General features: G+C 42.2%; 1 protein-coding gene across 7 annotated transcripts in view; it reads right to left on the reverse strand.

Annotated features, from left to right (window-relative positions):
• Window positions 1-16304, reverse strand: part of RARG (retinoic acid receptor gamma) — a 182514-nt gene that overhangs the window by 13136 nt on the left and 153074 nt on the right. For all 7 annotated transcript variants that reach the window (XM_058173450.1, XM_058173453.1, XM_058173451.1 and 4 more), the window contains 2 exons: window positions 8779-8927; window positions 6081-6222 (listed from right to left, as the gene is read on the reverse strand). In XM_058173450.1, the coding sequence (XP_058029433.1) occupies window positions 6081-6222; window positions 8779-8927 (291 nt within the window). The remainder of the gene's footprint in view (window positions 1-6080; window positions 6223-8778; window positions 8928-16304) is intronic.

Genomic DNA, 16304 nt, shown 5'->3' on the forward strand with positions numbered 1-16304 from the left:
AGCACTTTCAATTAGGCCTAGAAACAAATCAGTAACCTATACTACAACTACAGCATCAGCCTTACCTGACTCTCTATCTTCTATCAATGCCTAGCAGAAGAGCCATTGCACTTAGAGCCAATTAAAGTTCATGATTTGTCTTCAGAATCTTTGGGTAGTCCAGAAAAAATAACTTTGAGGAACAAGCGGAAGAGCCACAACCAAAACAACAATCTGATAAAAGAAATCTGATTCCAGCACAGAAAAATAATTTGAAAAAAAAAATGACTCAGAGAAGATCCTCTCCAGTTCTCACAAAGATAAAGAGAGGGTGGAGATCAGTATATTTAGTCTTGCAACATTCTGTTAACCTTTTACTGTAATAAAGGTAATATTAGCGTTCATAATTTTGGTTTCCTAGTTGACATCCGATTACCCAAATAAGTTGAAAGAAAGAAACAGGAGAAAAGTGCACTAGATACGCTGTTTTGAACTTCTGATATAAACCACACAAATAAATCCAACCAATCAACATCAAATCACCAGCCAATGGTGGACAAAGCCTACCCAGACATTGTCTCTGACAAGAACCTAAGTTTAGGACAGGGGTCTGCAAACTTGGCTCTTTTAAGACTTGTGGACTTCAACTCCCAGAGTTCCTCAGCCAGCAAAGCAAAGCTCTCTTAAAAGAGCCAAGTTTGCAGACCCCTGGTCTAGGAGGAACCCAAATTGTGGATCTACTGCTTTGTGGGAAGCAGGGTGTGTGAGCCCATCTATTCTTAGCAATTAGCAAGTCATCTGAGCTTGTTTTGACCTCTCCACACACTGAGTCAGATTTTGTTTAACCTAGCCACACTACTCAAGGTGGAATTTGACCAATGCAGACTCAAATGGAACTGTTCTCATGATTTAAAAAACCATTGCTTTCGCTGATTAAGCATAGTTACTTTAACTATCATTGAAGCCAATTGCGTCTGAATGGCTGGATTAATACAATTTGTAATTTTCTTAATTAAATCAACCATTTCGGGGGATTTGCACACTACAAAAAATCACTAACTAAAAGAGCTGGGTTCACACAACACAAAATCCAACCAGGTTAAGATTAACCATGCTGAGGATGTTTTAGGAATACAGCATTTAGATATGCAAGAGCTCTGGTTAAGCATGCCATGTGAACACAACTGATGAGTGTTTGCTTAGAAATTGCCTCAGGTTCCATCATGCAAAAAGAGTGAGGGATACCTAAAATAAACAGTCTCTGGTGGTAATTTTAAACTTACCTCTCCCACACTGCCGGAGAGGAAAGAGAACAACAAACATGAATTAAGTGAAACCCGTAATTGGGAAACTGATAGTAATTACTAATTTGCCAGAAAACATAGCAAGTATCCCAAACGGGCCTAAGAGCACTGCAATGTTTGAGTTTAGACTCTACAAGCATTTTACCAAAACTGTTTGCAATTATTCAAAATATTTCCAAGTTATTAACTACTTGGAAATATGTCATCTATCCCATTATATTTTAATCAGATGTTTTTTATAGAAAGAGCTGCTAATAAGGGAAGATTTATGTTGCACTCTCAATGCCACTGACAGAACAAGAGGCAAAGATACGTAACTAATCTACTCTTCGTGCTACTTTTAAAAATATGAATCAAATTATTAAACAGCATTTTATAGCACAGTCCTATAATGCCTCCACCGTGCATGATGCCCTAAGAATAACTCTCATGAATGAAACAGGGCTTGCATTTGAATAAAAACAGATAGGAATGTATTCTTAGCCATTCTTTTGGTTTGTTTCTGTGCACGGTTATGAGAAGGGCAGGGATTTTAATCCGATTTCTGCAGTGACACGGGCTGTCTTAAAAGGGCATTTAAAGGCACGGCAATCATATGGATACCTTCCTTGTGCAGGAAGGTAATAAGCAGCCATTTGTCTGGCCTCTATCCAAGGCTATCTACAGCTCCTCCAATGAACTGGGTTTCAGGGTGTCAAAAGGGGGACAGTTTCTGTGTTGCTTTCCCTGCTAGCTGCTAACTGCTTCAAAAGAAGCAGCCTGGGTCTAGCAGCCTCTGAAGAAGGCAACCAGAGAGGGTCCCAGTAGGGCTTCTTCTGCATTGGCATGCAGGGATGTTTTGCCCTCTCCTCTCTGCCTCTTCTCAACCGGGGTACCCTCCTTCCCCTTCTTCTGAATCCTGCCAGCGCTCCTTCCTCACTGAGCGCCCTGGGTTGCGTGTGCACTCTCGTCGGCCTGAGCCTTCTCAGGCTGCCCTTCCTGTTCACCCCTGGATAAAGCGCCAGGGATCTGGGAACAGGATACGCCAATCGGCAGGATATACACTTATAGCCGCAGTCAGCACAATGCTGAGGGGGGGGGAGAGGCTGCCAGCCCAGGCAAACTGCTCTCTGGAGGGGGGCTTTGCATGCAGAAAACACCACTCCACCGCCTTAGGGGAAGCTCTCCCCCAATCTCTCCTTCCAGCTCGTCTTTTTTTTTTCCCTGTCTCTTTCTCTCTCTCTCTTTTTTTTTTAACAAAAGGTGTGGCAAGCCACACGGTTTCAGAGAATCTAGTTTAGCAGGGAGCCGTGTCCCATCCTGTGGTCCCAAGCCCCATCTGAGCCCTATATGGGATACAGAGGGAAAGGGGAAAAGGCCTGGGCTGGCTCCGATCCCTTCGGCCATCCGTTTCCTGTCTCTGCAGTGACAACCCATCGGGATAACATTCTTCTTCGTAGTTTCCCCCACCCTTGACACCACACTCCCCTGGCCCCATCCTCTCTCTCTCTCTCTCTCTCTCTCTCCCCCCCCCCACCCCGCCTCATCTCTCCCTTTAAAGTGACAGGCCCTCGGAAATAAATCGCCAGGTTTGGAGACCTAGACGTTCCTAATTAGGGGCTCTTAAAGAGGCAGTGATTAATGTGAGTCCTGACTAAGGCCAGGGCAAAGACGTGCCTAAGCAGTTGGGAGTAAAAGCAACAGCCGCTGAGAGGCACTCTGTCTCTGAAACGGCCTGGTGTTTGACAGCCCTCTTAAAGGGGCAGCAGAGCACTCAGATTCGGCCTCCGAGGGATGCTGGTTTGTTTGTGGCTCCTCCATGATTTGTATTGGGGGGGGGAATTATTTCCCCCACACTCGAAGTCCCTGCTCCCAAAAACCATTACGGAATAACAATATGGGCTGTTGCTTTCTTAACTCCTCCCACCCCATCCAGAGGGAGGGAAACTGCCATCATCAATGATTGTTTCTGAAAATCCACATATGTCTTTTCAGTTTGCAGCATTTTTTGTTCAAGGGAAAATCCATTTGAAAGCAGTGCCATAGAAGAAAAATATGTTATGGAGAAACCAGATACAAAAAGCAGATGGCTGCCCAGGAGGAACCAAAGATCCCTGGGAAAGATTTGTGTGAATTCTCTTAGGTGCGTCTACGACTGGCTTAGGTGCGTCCCACATGGCTTTTGCTAATAAGCATAAAAATTGGGTATCCTACGCATTGTGAGCAAAGCAATGCTGGCCAGCAGGGCAACCCTGCAGGAGAATCAGATGCAAAAGATGTTCTTTAAAATAATGTGATTTTAGACCTTGGAATATATGGAATAAATGTGCACCTCTAATTACATCTGTATATGTTTGTACGTAGACATGGTTTGCTGTTGGACACACTAGTACCTGTCATATTGTGTTAAATAGTTTATGTCCATGTCCTGAAGGAACGTTAAAAAAAATCTGCTTAGGTACTATAAATAAATTTTAATTTAATTTAAATGAATATTTATGAAATATCTACAACAGGAATATATGAAGCTATTAAGTAAGTATAATCCTTATACAGAGTCTTCAAGTGACAACCGTAAATTTAGTAATTGTTCGAAGTTACAACAGTACTGAAAGAAAACTGACTTATGACCATTTTTCACACTTGTGACCGTTGCAGCTTTTGCGTGGTCACGTGATCAAAATTCTCATGCTTGGCAACTGACTCATATTTATGATGGTTGTAGTGTCCCAGATTCACTTAATAGCCGTGTTACCGACTTAACAAGTGCCGTGATTCATTCATTCATTCATTTATTTATTTAATTTATATACCGCTCTTCTCCCGAAGGACTCAGGGCGGTTTACAGCCAAATAAAAACAAATATCACAAAAATTAAGAAACATTTTAAGAAGCTAATTCGATCAGGCCAAAACAGACTAAAACTATAGTTTACTATATTCCCTCAACAACTATGGCAAGAAAGGTCCTATAATGGAGCAAAACTCACAACTCTTTCGTTTAGCAATAGAAATTTGGGGCTCAACTGTGATCATAGGTCAAGGACTAACCTGTACTTTAGGTTTCCAAAGCAGATGTGTGGCCAGGTCAAGTAATGCATAGCAATTGCTCTAAGGCAGTTGTTTCTCAACCTCGCATTCTCTAGCATGCTGGCTAGAAAATTCTGGGAATTGAAGTCCACACATCTTAAAGTCACCAAGGTTGAGAAACTCTGCTCTAAAAATCCACATCCTCCCTGCTTTTTTTTCTTTGTTGATCCATCCCAGTCTCCTTTGCTATTATTTAAGGTAAAGGTAAAGGTTCCCCTCGCACATATGTGCTAGTCGTTGCCGACCCTAGGGGGCGGTGCTCATCATCGTTTCAAAACCGAAGAGCCAGCACTGTCCGAAGATGTCTCCGTGGTCATGTGGCCGGCATGACTCAACGCCAAAAGCGCACAGAACGCTGTTACCTTCCCACCAAAGGTGGTCCCTATTTTTTCTACTTGCATTTTTATATGCTTTCGAAACTGCTAGGTTGGCAGAAGCTGAGACAAGTAACGGGAGCTTACTCCGTTACTTGGCAGCACTAGGGATTTGAACTGCTGAGCTGCCGACCTTTCGATCGACAAGCTCAATGTCCTAGCCCCTGAGCCACCGCGTCCCTTGTTTGCTATCATTTATGGTCTCCAATCTACAAGTTTCCAACCGGCATCTGAATAGTCATGGCAGCAATAGCAATAGCACTTAGACTTATATACCATTTCACAGTGTTTTATAGCCCTCTCTAAGTGGTTTACAGAATCAGTATATTGCCCCCAACAATCTGGGTCTTCATTTTACCAATCTCAGAAGGATGGAAGTTTGAGTCAACCTTGAGCCGGTGAGACTCGAACTGCTGAACTGCTGGCAGTCAGCAGAAGTAACCTGCAGTACTGCATTCTAACCACTGCACCACCACAGCTCTATAGACAGCTCTATAGGTAGGAAAATGAATGGTGGACTGGAGAAACTACTGGTCTGAGGAGCACCAGCAGTTTAACTTTCTGTTTTCCTCTCTATAGAGCCGTGATGGTGCAGTGATTAGAATGCGGTATTACAGGCTACTTCTGCTGACTGCCAGCTGCCACCAGTTCAACAGTTCGTTTCTGACTGGCTCAAGGTTGACTCAGTCTTCCACCTTGATGTCGGTAAAATGAGGACCCAGATTGTTGGGGGCAATAGGCTGACTTTCTAAACTACTTAGAGACAGTTGTAAAGCACTGTGAAGCGGTATATAAATCTAAATATTATTGCTATTGCTATCTTGGACTCTTCTGTGCCCTATTTGATTCTAAGCACAGACATGTTCCTGCTGCTTCCCTCTAAGCTTTTAGATTCCCCCTTTCAAAAGCCATTTCTTTCACAACTAGAAACATACAGTAGCTTTATAATGAAGAAAGGAGAATATAGGTGTCCCAGGATAATGTTGCATGATCTAATCTGGGTTGATCACAGGGACCAGAGGTTTCGCCTTCCGAGCTTTCAGACTCGTGTTGGAGCCCATCTTCAGCTATATATTTCCAGGGTAGTTGCTTGCAGTTAAGCCTTACTATGTCTCAACTCTCAGGATTTTTTTCAGCTTACACCTGCATTGTGTGCACCTCAGCAATATTTAACAGGGGTAATCCCTATGGCATTAGCTTTGTACCAAACCCAAGAAGTTATAAACCAGCCTTCCCCAGACTGGCTGGTTCTTTGTGACCTCTACAAATACTTGAGATTTGATGTTTTATAGATATGGAAGTTACAAGAGCTTGTAAAATGGATTTACCATTCTAACTCTCATGGAAAGACTCACCTTCTTTGGACATGCCAACCTCAAAGCACTTCTGTAGGCGACAATACTGGCAGCGATTGCGAGTAACCTTGTTAATCTGACAGTTCTTGTCTCGGTGGCAGGTGTAGACCATGTTTTTCTGAATACTTCGGCGAAAGAAGCCCTAAAAGTCATAGAGAGAAGAGTTACAAGTGAGCAGGAGGCTTGAGGTGGAAGGCTGGCATGGACGTAGTTTACAGCAATGCTCTCAAGCAAGACTCTTTCCTAATGCCAGTTCAAGCAGTACTAAATCATGGCTTGCTTTAAGCATGTTCGCCTGAGTGAACTGAATGCAGTAATTGACTGGGTCCTTACAATCCATTAAAGTGTAAACATGGTTTATCAACCATAATGTCTGCATAATGTCTGCACGAATCAAGAAGAGGGCCGTGAAAATATTTGCAGATCCCTCGCATCCTGGACATAAACTGTTTCAACTCCTACCCTCAAAACGACGCTATAGAGCACTGCACACCAGAACAACTAGACACAAGAACAGTTTTTTCCTGAAGGCCATCACTCTGCTAAACAAATAATTCCCTCAACACTGTCAGACTATTTACTGAATCTGCACTACTATTAATCGTTTCATAGTTCCCATCGCCAATCTCTTTCCACTTATGACTGTATGACTATAACTTGTTGCTGGCAATCCTTATGATTTATATTGATATATTGACCATCAATTGTGTTGTAAATGTTGTACCTTGATGAACGTATCTTTTCTTTTATGTACACTGAGAGCATATGCACCAAGACAAATTCCTTGTGTGTCCAATCACACTTGGCCAATGAAATTCAATTCAATTCTATTCTATTCTATTCTATTCTATTCTATTCTATTCATGCTGAAGACTCTCCCCAAATCACGCCACATTCAGGTTTAGGCCAACAGGAGCAACCAGTCACTGTTTCACTTGGGGACTCCTGTTTATACAAGTTTATTTAGTGCAAGATAAAGGCATCCTCTGGATATTTTGAACTACACTGCCCACAATGCCTTTTATTTGGCCTGGTTCAGTGGTGGGATTCAGCCAGTTCGCACCACTTCGGGAGAACCGGTTGTTAACTTTCTGAGCAGTTTGGCAAACTGGTTGTTGGAAGAAATCATGAGGGGAGAGAACCGGTTGTTAAATTACATGAATCCCACCACTGGCCTGGTTCATTGGAACTTTGGAATGTTGTAATTCAGCAACTCTTGAAAGGAACATCTTATTTCTTACCAACAAAGCCTTATGGCCCACTATTCGATTAAATCTTGGGATCTGAATTATGATCTGCAACAATGCGACCAGCTGTCTCATAGTAGGCCAGATTATTAGCCATTCTTGCTTAGTACTGTCTTCTCCCACACGCATCTCCTCCACGACGTGCTCAGGCAGGAGAAACCTCTGCTAGAGTGTGGTGCTACATGGGCCTTTTATAAGACAGCAATTTCCTTGATTCAGGTCCTTCCATATACTTCATATAATGCCACTCCAGTGGCCCCAATCAAATTAATAAATACTGGAGTTCATGAGCAATTGTAGACCAAGGTTTTTGAACAGCACTGGGTTGCTGAGCACTGATATAGGAGCTAGAAAGCATGAATCCAGGAAGTTCAGAATCCAATATTCAGAATTCTTTAACTATGACACATAATTGGGTGAGTTTAGGCAAGCTAACTTCCCTTGGCTCTATCTGTAGTACTGGGATGATCTTATTACACAGCCTGTTTTAGAGAAGCACTACCAAATACTACTGAAATAATATTACAGAATATTAGATATGCTAATTATTAGGATCCTAGAGACTATACTTGGAAACTGATCAGTGCAAACTGTTCCAACAACACGAAGACCAATATAATTATCCTGTTCCAGTGTCAGTACTAGACTATCAATGTGATGTAGTGGTTAAAGCATCAGACTAGAAACAGGGAGATGGTGAATTCTAGTTCGACCTTTGGCACAAAGCCAGCTGAGTGACTTTGGGCCAGTCACTCTCCCTCAGCTCTGGGAATGAGGCAAGGGGCAAACCACCTCTGAAATCTCACTAAGAAAACTGCAGGACTAGCCCAGGCAATTGCCAGGAATCAGCACTAATTTGAAGGTATTAAAAAAAAAAAAAAAGCAAAAATAGTGCCAATACTCCAAAGTGAAATCCAACACATCTGGGAGGACATCCAGTTTCTGCCTGGAATTATGCAGATATGTTAAGTGCACCCTTACAATCCAGCTACTGACCTCAGAAACCCTTGGCTGGTCAGAAAATCTGGGTGGCCTTCAACAGCTCAGCTCCCTTATACTATTCAAAGGCCTTGTAGAAGATTTCTGTGCTGAAAGCGTAGGTGGAATTTTCTGCAGCAGGCAAACTTCGGATTCCACCAGTGGACTGAAGGATGCAAATCAGTATACATTTGCTTGTTTTGCACATTTCGTCTTGCTTGCATAATCTGCTTTGGGTGTTGGCACGCGGCAACTTGGAATTCCCTGCTGTAACATTCTTTGCCAGAGGAAGGAGGTCTGGGTGAAGTAGCCAACCACACCCTCCTCGCTGAACAGAGGCAGGAGTCTTGATGCCTGCCTGAACTCAGGATGTGTACTGTGGAGGCCAAGGGGGGGCGGGCGACTGGGAAATGCAACCCTCCACCTCAGAAACGGGAAAGAAGATAGCGGTCCAGGACCTTCCCTTCACTTACCTTGCAGCCCTCGCAGGAGCTGACCCCGTAATGGTAGCCAGAGGACTTGTCATTGCAGACAAAACAAGGCTTGTAGACCCGTGGGGGCGGGGGTGGAGAAGGGGAGCTGGGCACCATCTCCTCAGAACTTGTACTCTGGGTTTCCACTGCTGTAGAAGGGAAACAAGAAGACATGAGAGAGAGATTTAGATTTTCTACGGGTGTGTGTCAGGAAGAGAGCACAAGTAAGTGACAATGTATTTTTTTTTTAAATTTTCCTAATTAGAAAAATAGATAAAAATCAAAACTCCTAGTCCAACACTTAAGGCAGGGGTGAAATGCTCCCGGTTCAGACCGGATCGCTCAATCCGGTAGCGATCGCGGGAGGTGGTTTGGAAAACCGGTAGCAAAAATCTCTGCCCCCCACCCTTGCCCATGCCCAGCTGAGCCACGTGATCATCAGAGGTGTTTTTTTAACTTTTAAAAGCATTTTTTCTTCAGCCGAAAAAAGGCTTTTAAAAGTAAAAAAAAAAAAAGCCTCTGATGATCGCCGAAGAGGTTGTAGAAAAAATGCTTTTAAAAGTAAAAAAAAAAAAAAAGGTGGCCACGCCCACCCAGTCGCATTACCCACACACACACACACCAAGCCACACCCACAGAACCGGTAGTAACAAATTTTACATTTCACCACTGACTTAAGGGGACAATGAAAGAGAATAGAAGAATTAATGTTGGAAGATGTCATGTTACAGACACGGTTCAGTCTCTTCTTTTTCTTTTAGCACGCAGCATGGAGTTGCATCTGTCTCTGTTTGGCCAGAGAAGCATGGAGATCTAGGAAAAAATGAGTGGAGGAAGCCCTCGACTTACAACCGTTCATTTAGTGACTGTTCAAAGTTACAAGGGCACTGAAAAAAAGTGACTTATGACCGTTTTGCACAGTGATGATCTTTGCATGATCATGTGATCAAAATTCAGATTCTTGGCAGTTGGTTCATATTTGTGACCGTTGCTGTGTCCCAAGGTCTTGTGATCCCCTTTCGCCACCCTCTGACAAGCAAAGTCAACAGGGAAGCCAGATTCACTTAACAACCGGGTTACTAACTTATCAACTGCAGTGATTCACTTAACAATTGAGGCTGGAAAGGTTGTAAAATGGGGCAAAACTCACTTAACAAATGTTTCACCTAACAACTTAAACTTTGGGCTCAATGGTGGTCCTAAGTCCGTGGTGAAATTAATTTTTTTTTACTACCAGTTCTGTGAGTGTGACTTGTTGGGCGTGGCTCGGTGGTCATGTGAGTGGCTCGGCGTGGCCAACTCAATATCACTCCCACCCAGTCACATGACACCCCCCAGCCACACCTACCCAGGTTTTGTGGCTCCCAGTGTTTTCTGTGGGAAATGGGTCATGTGACTGAGTGGGCATGGCCAACTTGTTTGGTCTCACCCTTAGAGAATTTCTCCTTAGTCCAACTCACAATAAAATAGCACTGTTTATAGAATAGAATAGAATAGAATAGAATAGAATAGAATAGAATAGAATAGAATAGAATAGAATAGAATAGAATAGAATAGAATAGAATAACAGAGTTGGAATGGAACTTGGAGGTCTTCTAGTCCAACCCCTTGCTTAGGCAGAAAACCCTACACCACTTCAGACAAATTATTATCCAATCTCTTCTTAAAAACTTCCAGTGTTGGAGCATTTACAACTTCCTAAGGGTGAGACCAATTAACCAATGGAATCCCTTGCCTTCAGAAGTGGTGGGTGCTCCATCACTAGAGGCTTTCAAAAAGAGTGAGGGATAATAAGTTGAAGACTACCCGCAATACCCCACAATTATATAGGAAGTTTCATCTCTGCCATTCTAACTTCAAGAACTGAAGGCGATATGTGTGTCTCATTCTCTGAGTGCTCATTCTCTGAGCCAGAAACACATCAACTATCTTTTAGCCTAATTTGTTGAATGATATCTGGCTGCTTGGGTAATTCACACTTCAGCAAGTGTAAATACTGTGAACATGCAGGCAGTTACAGTTACAGAATCTGAGTCTGCAATTGTATTCGTGGGATTTGTAATTCAAAGTAGGCTGCTCAGCCCTCTAGTTAGCTTACTATAGCTATTTTACTAAAACATTTTTTAAAAAAACAACAACAACCCAGTCTGAATAACTCACAAAACAGATCTCCCCACATTTCAGGTCTATCCCATTTGGTTTCCTCTAATCACCTACAGGGAAAAGTATGGAAAAGAATTTGCTCCTGCCTACTAAGTCAGAAGCCGTGGATTTCAAACCAAACGGCTGAGTTCATACATTACACTAAACTAACATTGCTTTTTCTTTTCTTTTTCTTTTTGCTTCACGCAAAACCCAACCGCAGTAGAGTTCAGGCTGTTCTCATTTCAATGTACAGATGAGGAAAATGAAGATGAATTAACATCACTTGCTAAAAGGCCACATCGAGGTTGAAGTCAGTCTGGAATTTCAATATTCCTGGACCACATTCAGCATTTTAGGACAGGAGAGCATAAATATATTTCAGGAAGAAAATCAACCATTACTGGGGGGTTAAATGATTTGTCCAGATTTAAAAGGAGTTGGGATAGCAGATGCAAAAAGAGGCTGGTTCGAGTTCGGGTCATCTTTATTAGAATGAAAAGCCTAACTCACATTACTTCTGTATGATGAAGTTCCCTGGGATAAAACAGATGTTCAAAGATTTTTATCCCTAAAAGTCCATGCCTCTTGCCCTCCTCATGACCCACGACGCCTGGACAGAGCTCTTTCAGCCCAAACTGCATTTTTCCACCTGCATTTCCCCCCCTCAACAACCCCCAACCCAGGCAAAGCATAAAACTGTTTGCAATTCTAGCTTTCAACAGAGACTGAATTTCCTGTGTCAAGGCCCTAAATGCCACATTCCAGGACAAACAGGTTGGAATTGTTACCAGAGCCTTGTAACATAATCCCTTTCCTTGGGGGAGGGAGGAAAAGAGTAAGCCTGTCCCAAAAGAGACAGGGGAGGAACAGCCTTTCTCAGCCTGGAACCCTTCAAATCTGGATGGATGGAAGCTGAAGCCCAGTTCATTGGAAGGGTATCTGATTTGGCTGGTGTTGGTGTTGGTTTTTTTTTAAAATCCCAACTAATCTATTTCCTTTCAAAGCCCTGCACAAAAAAATGGTTTCCTGCCCCCTGGATGGTAGTGCCCTTTCCCCTTGCCAAATATGAATTAAGGGTAATATAGGACTACTGTATTTATAAAAACAAAACATTCTTCCCCAATTATAAGCCTTTGATTAATCGGGTTCTCCGTTAAATATTAACTGCATTCCTCCTCTTTTTCTAGGCAATTTTGCATAACTATTCAATCCACCAGTTTTCGGCTTCTTGACTACAGGTAGTTGTCGATGTACGACTCTAATTGATCAATCAATTTTATTATTACAGTCTTAGACCAGAAACACATAAAAGCACTCCGTATATATATACACTTAAGACTTCTAGTTTAAAATAATAAATGACAACTAAATCTATAATAAAATCCAGTGTCCATTATACATGGTCTGACCATACAATCCCTAAACTGTGTGGCCCGTTGTCGGTTCAACGTTAAAAAGGAAATGGCTAAGCAGTGCAAAGGTTAGCTACAGTTGTTATATACCCATGATGGCGAACTTATAGCACATGTGCCAAAGGTGGCACACAGAGACCTCTCTGCTGGCATACACGCCATTGCCCCAGGTCAGATCTCCGTGGCGTTTCTTTTGTGAGCTTCTGTTTCCCTGCAAATGACAAAACAGAAACTCACGAAAGAAAAAGATCTTACCTCTTCCTGCGCTGCTGGTGTTGGGATGCCCCACCTCCCGCTGGCCAGCTGGTCTTCGGTTCTCCGCTGTCCACAAATGCACGTGTTTGTGTGTGTTCATGCATGTCTGCATGTCCATGCATACACGCGTGCATGTCTGTGCATGTGTGCATTTGCGCACGGATGCACCTTTCAGTTTGGGCATGCACGCATGTGGTTTGGGCACTCGGTGTCTAAAAGGTTAAGCATCACTGTTATATACTTTGCTATGGTGAAGAAGACACATATTTGAGACGCATCCCCAGTGCTGCTGTGCAGAATCTGGCCACCTGTGCTGTAGCTATGGCCTGTTCATCCTTAAGCAGCCACTGAAGATAGCTAGTGTCGGAGTGGCCAGGAAACCTTGCAGTTATTGGCAGAATATGTTTTTCCTAGTCTCTGTATAAAAGGAGCATGTGTCATGACTCTAATTGAGCCCAAAATTTCTGTTGCTAAGTGAGACATTTGTTCAGTGAGTGTTGCCCCATTGTGTGACTTTTCTTGCTGCAGTTGTTAAAGGAATCTGGATTCCCCATTGACTTTGCTTGTCGGGAGGTCGCAAAATGACCCCAGGATATTGCAACCATCATAATCGCGAGTCGATTGCCAAGCGTCTGAATTTTGATCACATGACCATGAGGATGCTGCAGCGGTCATAAGTGTGAAAAATGATCATGCGGTAAGTCACTTTTTCAGAGCTGTTGTAATTTTGAACGGTCACTAGACCCATCTTCCCCAATCTCATAGGCCCCAGATATGTCAGGATGCTGAATTTACAAATGAGAACTCTGTGAGCTGTACTCAGAGTATAACTGGAGGGCACCTGTTTATCTGGACAACCAGGCAAGGTACCTTGTTACAGAATATTCACTTCTATTCGGTTTTGGAAAAAGAGTATAGTCTTGGATTTATAACGGTTCATTGAATGACCGATTGAAGTTAGAATGGCACTGAAAGAGTGACTTATCATAGTTTTTCACACTTGTGACCATTGCAACATCCCCATGGTCAGGTGATCAAAATTCACATGCTTGGCAACTGGTTCATATTTATGACAGCTGCATTATCCCGGGCTCATATGATCATCTTTTGCGACCTTCTGATAAGCATAGTCAATGGGGAAGCCAGATTCATTTAACAACTGGGCTACTAATTTAACACCTGCCATGATTCACTTAACAATGATTGCAAGAAAGGTCGTAAAATGGGGCAAAACCCACTTAACAAATGTCTCGCTTAACAACAGAGATGTTGGGCTCAATTGTAAGCCAAAAATTACCTGTACTGAATTACAGAGGGTGCGTTTGAAAACCAGAGATCAATCCTGATCATTCAATTTAGGAAATACAAAACCAAAACATTTCCATTTTTCAAAAAATAGAATTAGATGCTGCCAGGTGATCTGAGGAGTCTGTGGGGAATACTTGGTACAAAATGAACAGACTGCTAAAAACAGGTCAGGAATGAATGGAAACCCAAATCCTCCTTATCCACAGTTTTACCTTCCTGCTATCAGCAATCTCGCCCAATCCTGGCTCTGGCCCAAACCATATTTGCAAAAGGAAAATAGCCCTTCACACATACTCAACTCCAATAAATAACAAGCGTATACAAAGTCCAAGCAACAACTATATCTCTTGGGCTTACAATGATCCTATATTAAACAAACCCAAGTTTTGCCAAACAATTGTTCCTTGAATATTCAGCATTCAAAATTCGTTTAGTATGCACATTTTCTTTTTCAAATTCATAAGTGCACAGCAAACCAACCAAGTCTTGCAACCTGTGGTCAGGTAATTGCCCTGCCAGGATTCTTCCACACCTGACCTGATTTAACTGAGAATTCTTTGTAAAATTTTCTGCAGAAAACAAAACACGCAGCCTGGTACTGAACACAGCATTCCCCTTAAGAAAACCAATTTCCAGCTCTGATGAAGATGCTAGATCCGTGATGGTGAACCTATGACATGCGTGCCAAAGGTGGCACACAGAGCCCTCTCTGCTGGCACGTGTGCCATCGGCTCCAGGTCAGATCTCCGTGGCGTTTCTTTTGTGAGCTTCCGTTTCCCTGAAAACGGCGAAACAGAAGCTCACAAAAGAAAAAGTTCTTACCTCTTGCTGCGCTGCTGGTGTTGCGATGCCCCGTCTTCCGCCAGCCAGCTAGTCTTTGGGTCCCCGCTGTCCGCACATGCACACATTTGTGCATGTTCATGCATGTCCGCATGTCCGTGCATGTGTGCATTTGTGCACACGTGCACGTTTCAGTTTGGGCAGGCACGCACACGGTTTGGGCACTCGGTGTCTTAAAAAGTTCACCATCACTGTGCTAGGTAATACCCAGTGCAATCTCAGAAACTCAAAAAAGGGTAAACTAATTAACAAACATCCTGAACAAACAATCAAAGCATCAATGCTATTTACTATAATAAAAGGAATATATTTTCATAGAAGTACAAATGATTCTTTTTAACAGTTCCTCACATATTATTCCTACTCAGTTTGCCCCTTTCATTTATTAAACCTTACACTATTCTATTCCAACCAACAACTCATCCATCCCCACAGATCTCATCCATGGCTTTCTATCACACTTCCTTTTGTTGTGATTCTTTGAGCCAGAGTTGCTGAGAAACAGACTTTCTTGAGGTGCAATTTACAAACCTGTGCAAATAAAAGGGAGGAAATTAGGTAAAAAAAAAAAATTGACCACAAGCCTATTCTGAGACAAAATGTGATATAATTTTCTTTCCACAATGTTAATCCTGGAAAAGAATAATAGCAATAGCACTCAGACTTATAATGATGTATTTTACAAGTAGTGAACACTGCAATTCTCTTATCTCCCTACTCCTCTATAAAAATTTGAAACAGTTTTCTTTTTTCATACAAGGTGACTGGACATACTGCTGACAATTGCACAATATTAAATCATAACTTATTGAATACGCCACGACTGACTACAAAACATAGTGGCTGAATTTGGTGCAACCAGCGATGCTAAATTCAAAGAAACTGCATCATGATTTAGCATCAATATAAACTGACAAGTGTTGTTTCTTCCTTATAATCATTCCAAAACAGCCCGGTCAAAAAGAGAGAGAAGGAGAAAGCACACAGTACATGCAGATGCATTGACATACTTAGTTGCATTAATAGAATAGAATAGAATTTTATTGGCCAAGTGTGATTGGACACACAAGGAATTTGTCTTGGTGCATATGCTCTCAGTGTACATAAAAGAAAAGATACGTTCATCAAGGTACAACATTTACAACACAATTGATGATCAATATATCAATATAAATCATAAGGATTGCCAGCAACAAGTTATAGTCATACAGTCATAAGTGGAAAGAGATTGGTGATGGGAACTATGAAACGATTAATAGTAGTGCATTAAGATCTTTGCCACCAGTAGCACAGAATCAGATTAAATGCATGACTCCATTGATATTACTGTGGGTGTATTCCTTGCTGAAAATTCACCACAGATTACATTTTGTTGATAACGGAAGAGGGGTTTTACTCTAGCCCCAGGGACATCTAAAATGTCAGCATAAGGCTGACTTTGTACAACGCTTTAAGCCAGGGTTAACAATTCATAATTACTGCCTTCATTTAAAATGCTAATTCAAAACAAAGAGCACATTATAACCTATTAATTATTAATTACATTTTAACATAATTTAATGTAAT

This window comes from Ahaetulla prasina, chromosome 2, assembly GCF_028640845.1.
Source record: "Ahaetulla prasina isolate Xishuangbanna chromosome 2, ASM2864084v1, whole genome shotgun sequence".
NCBI lineage: Eukaryota > Metazoa > Chordata > Lepidosauria > Squamata > Colubridae > Ahaetulla > Ahaetulla prasina.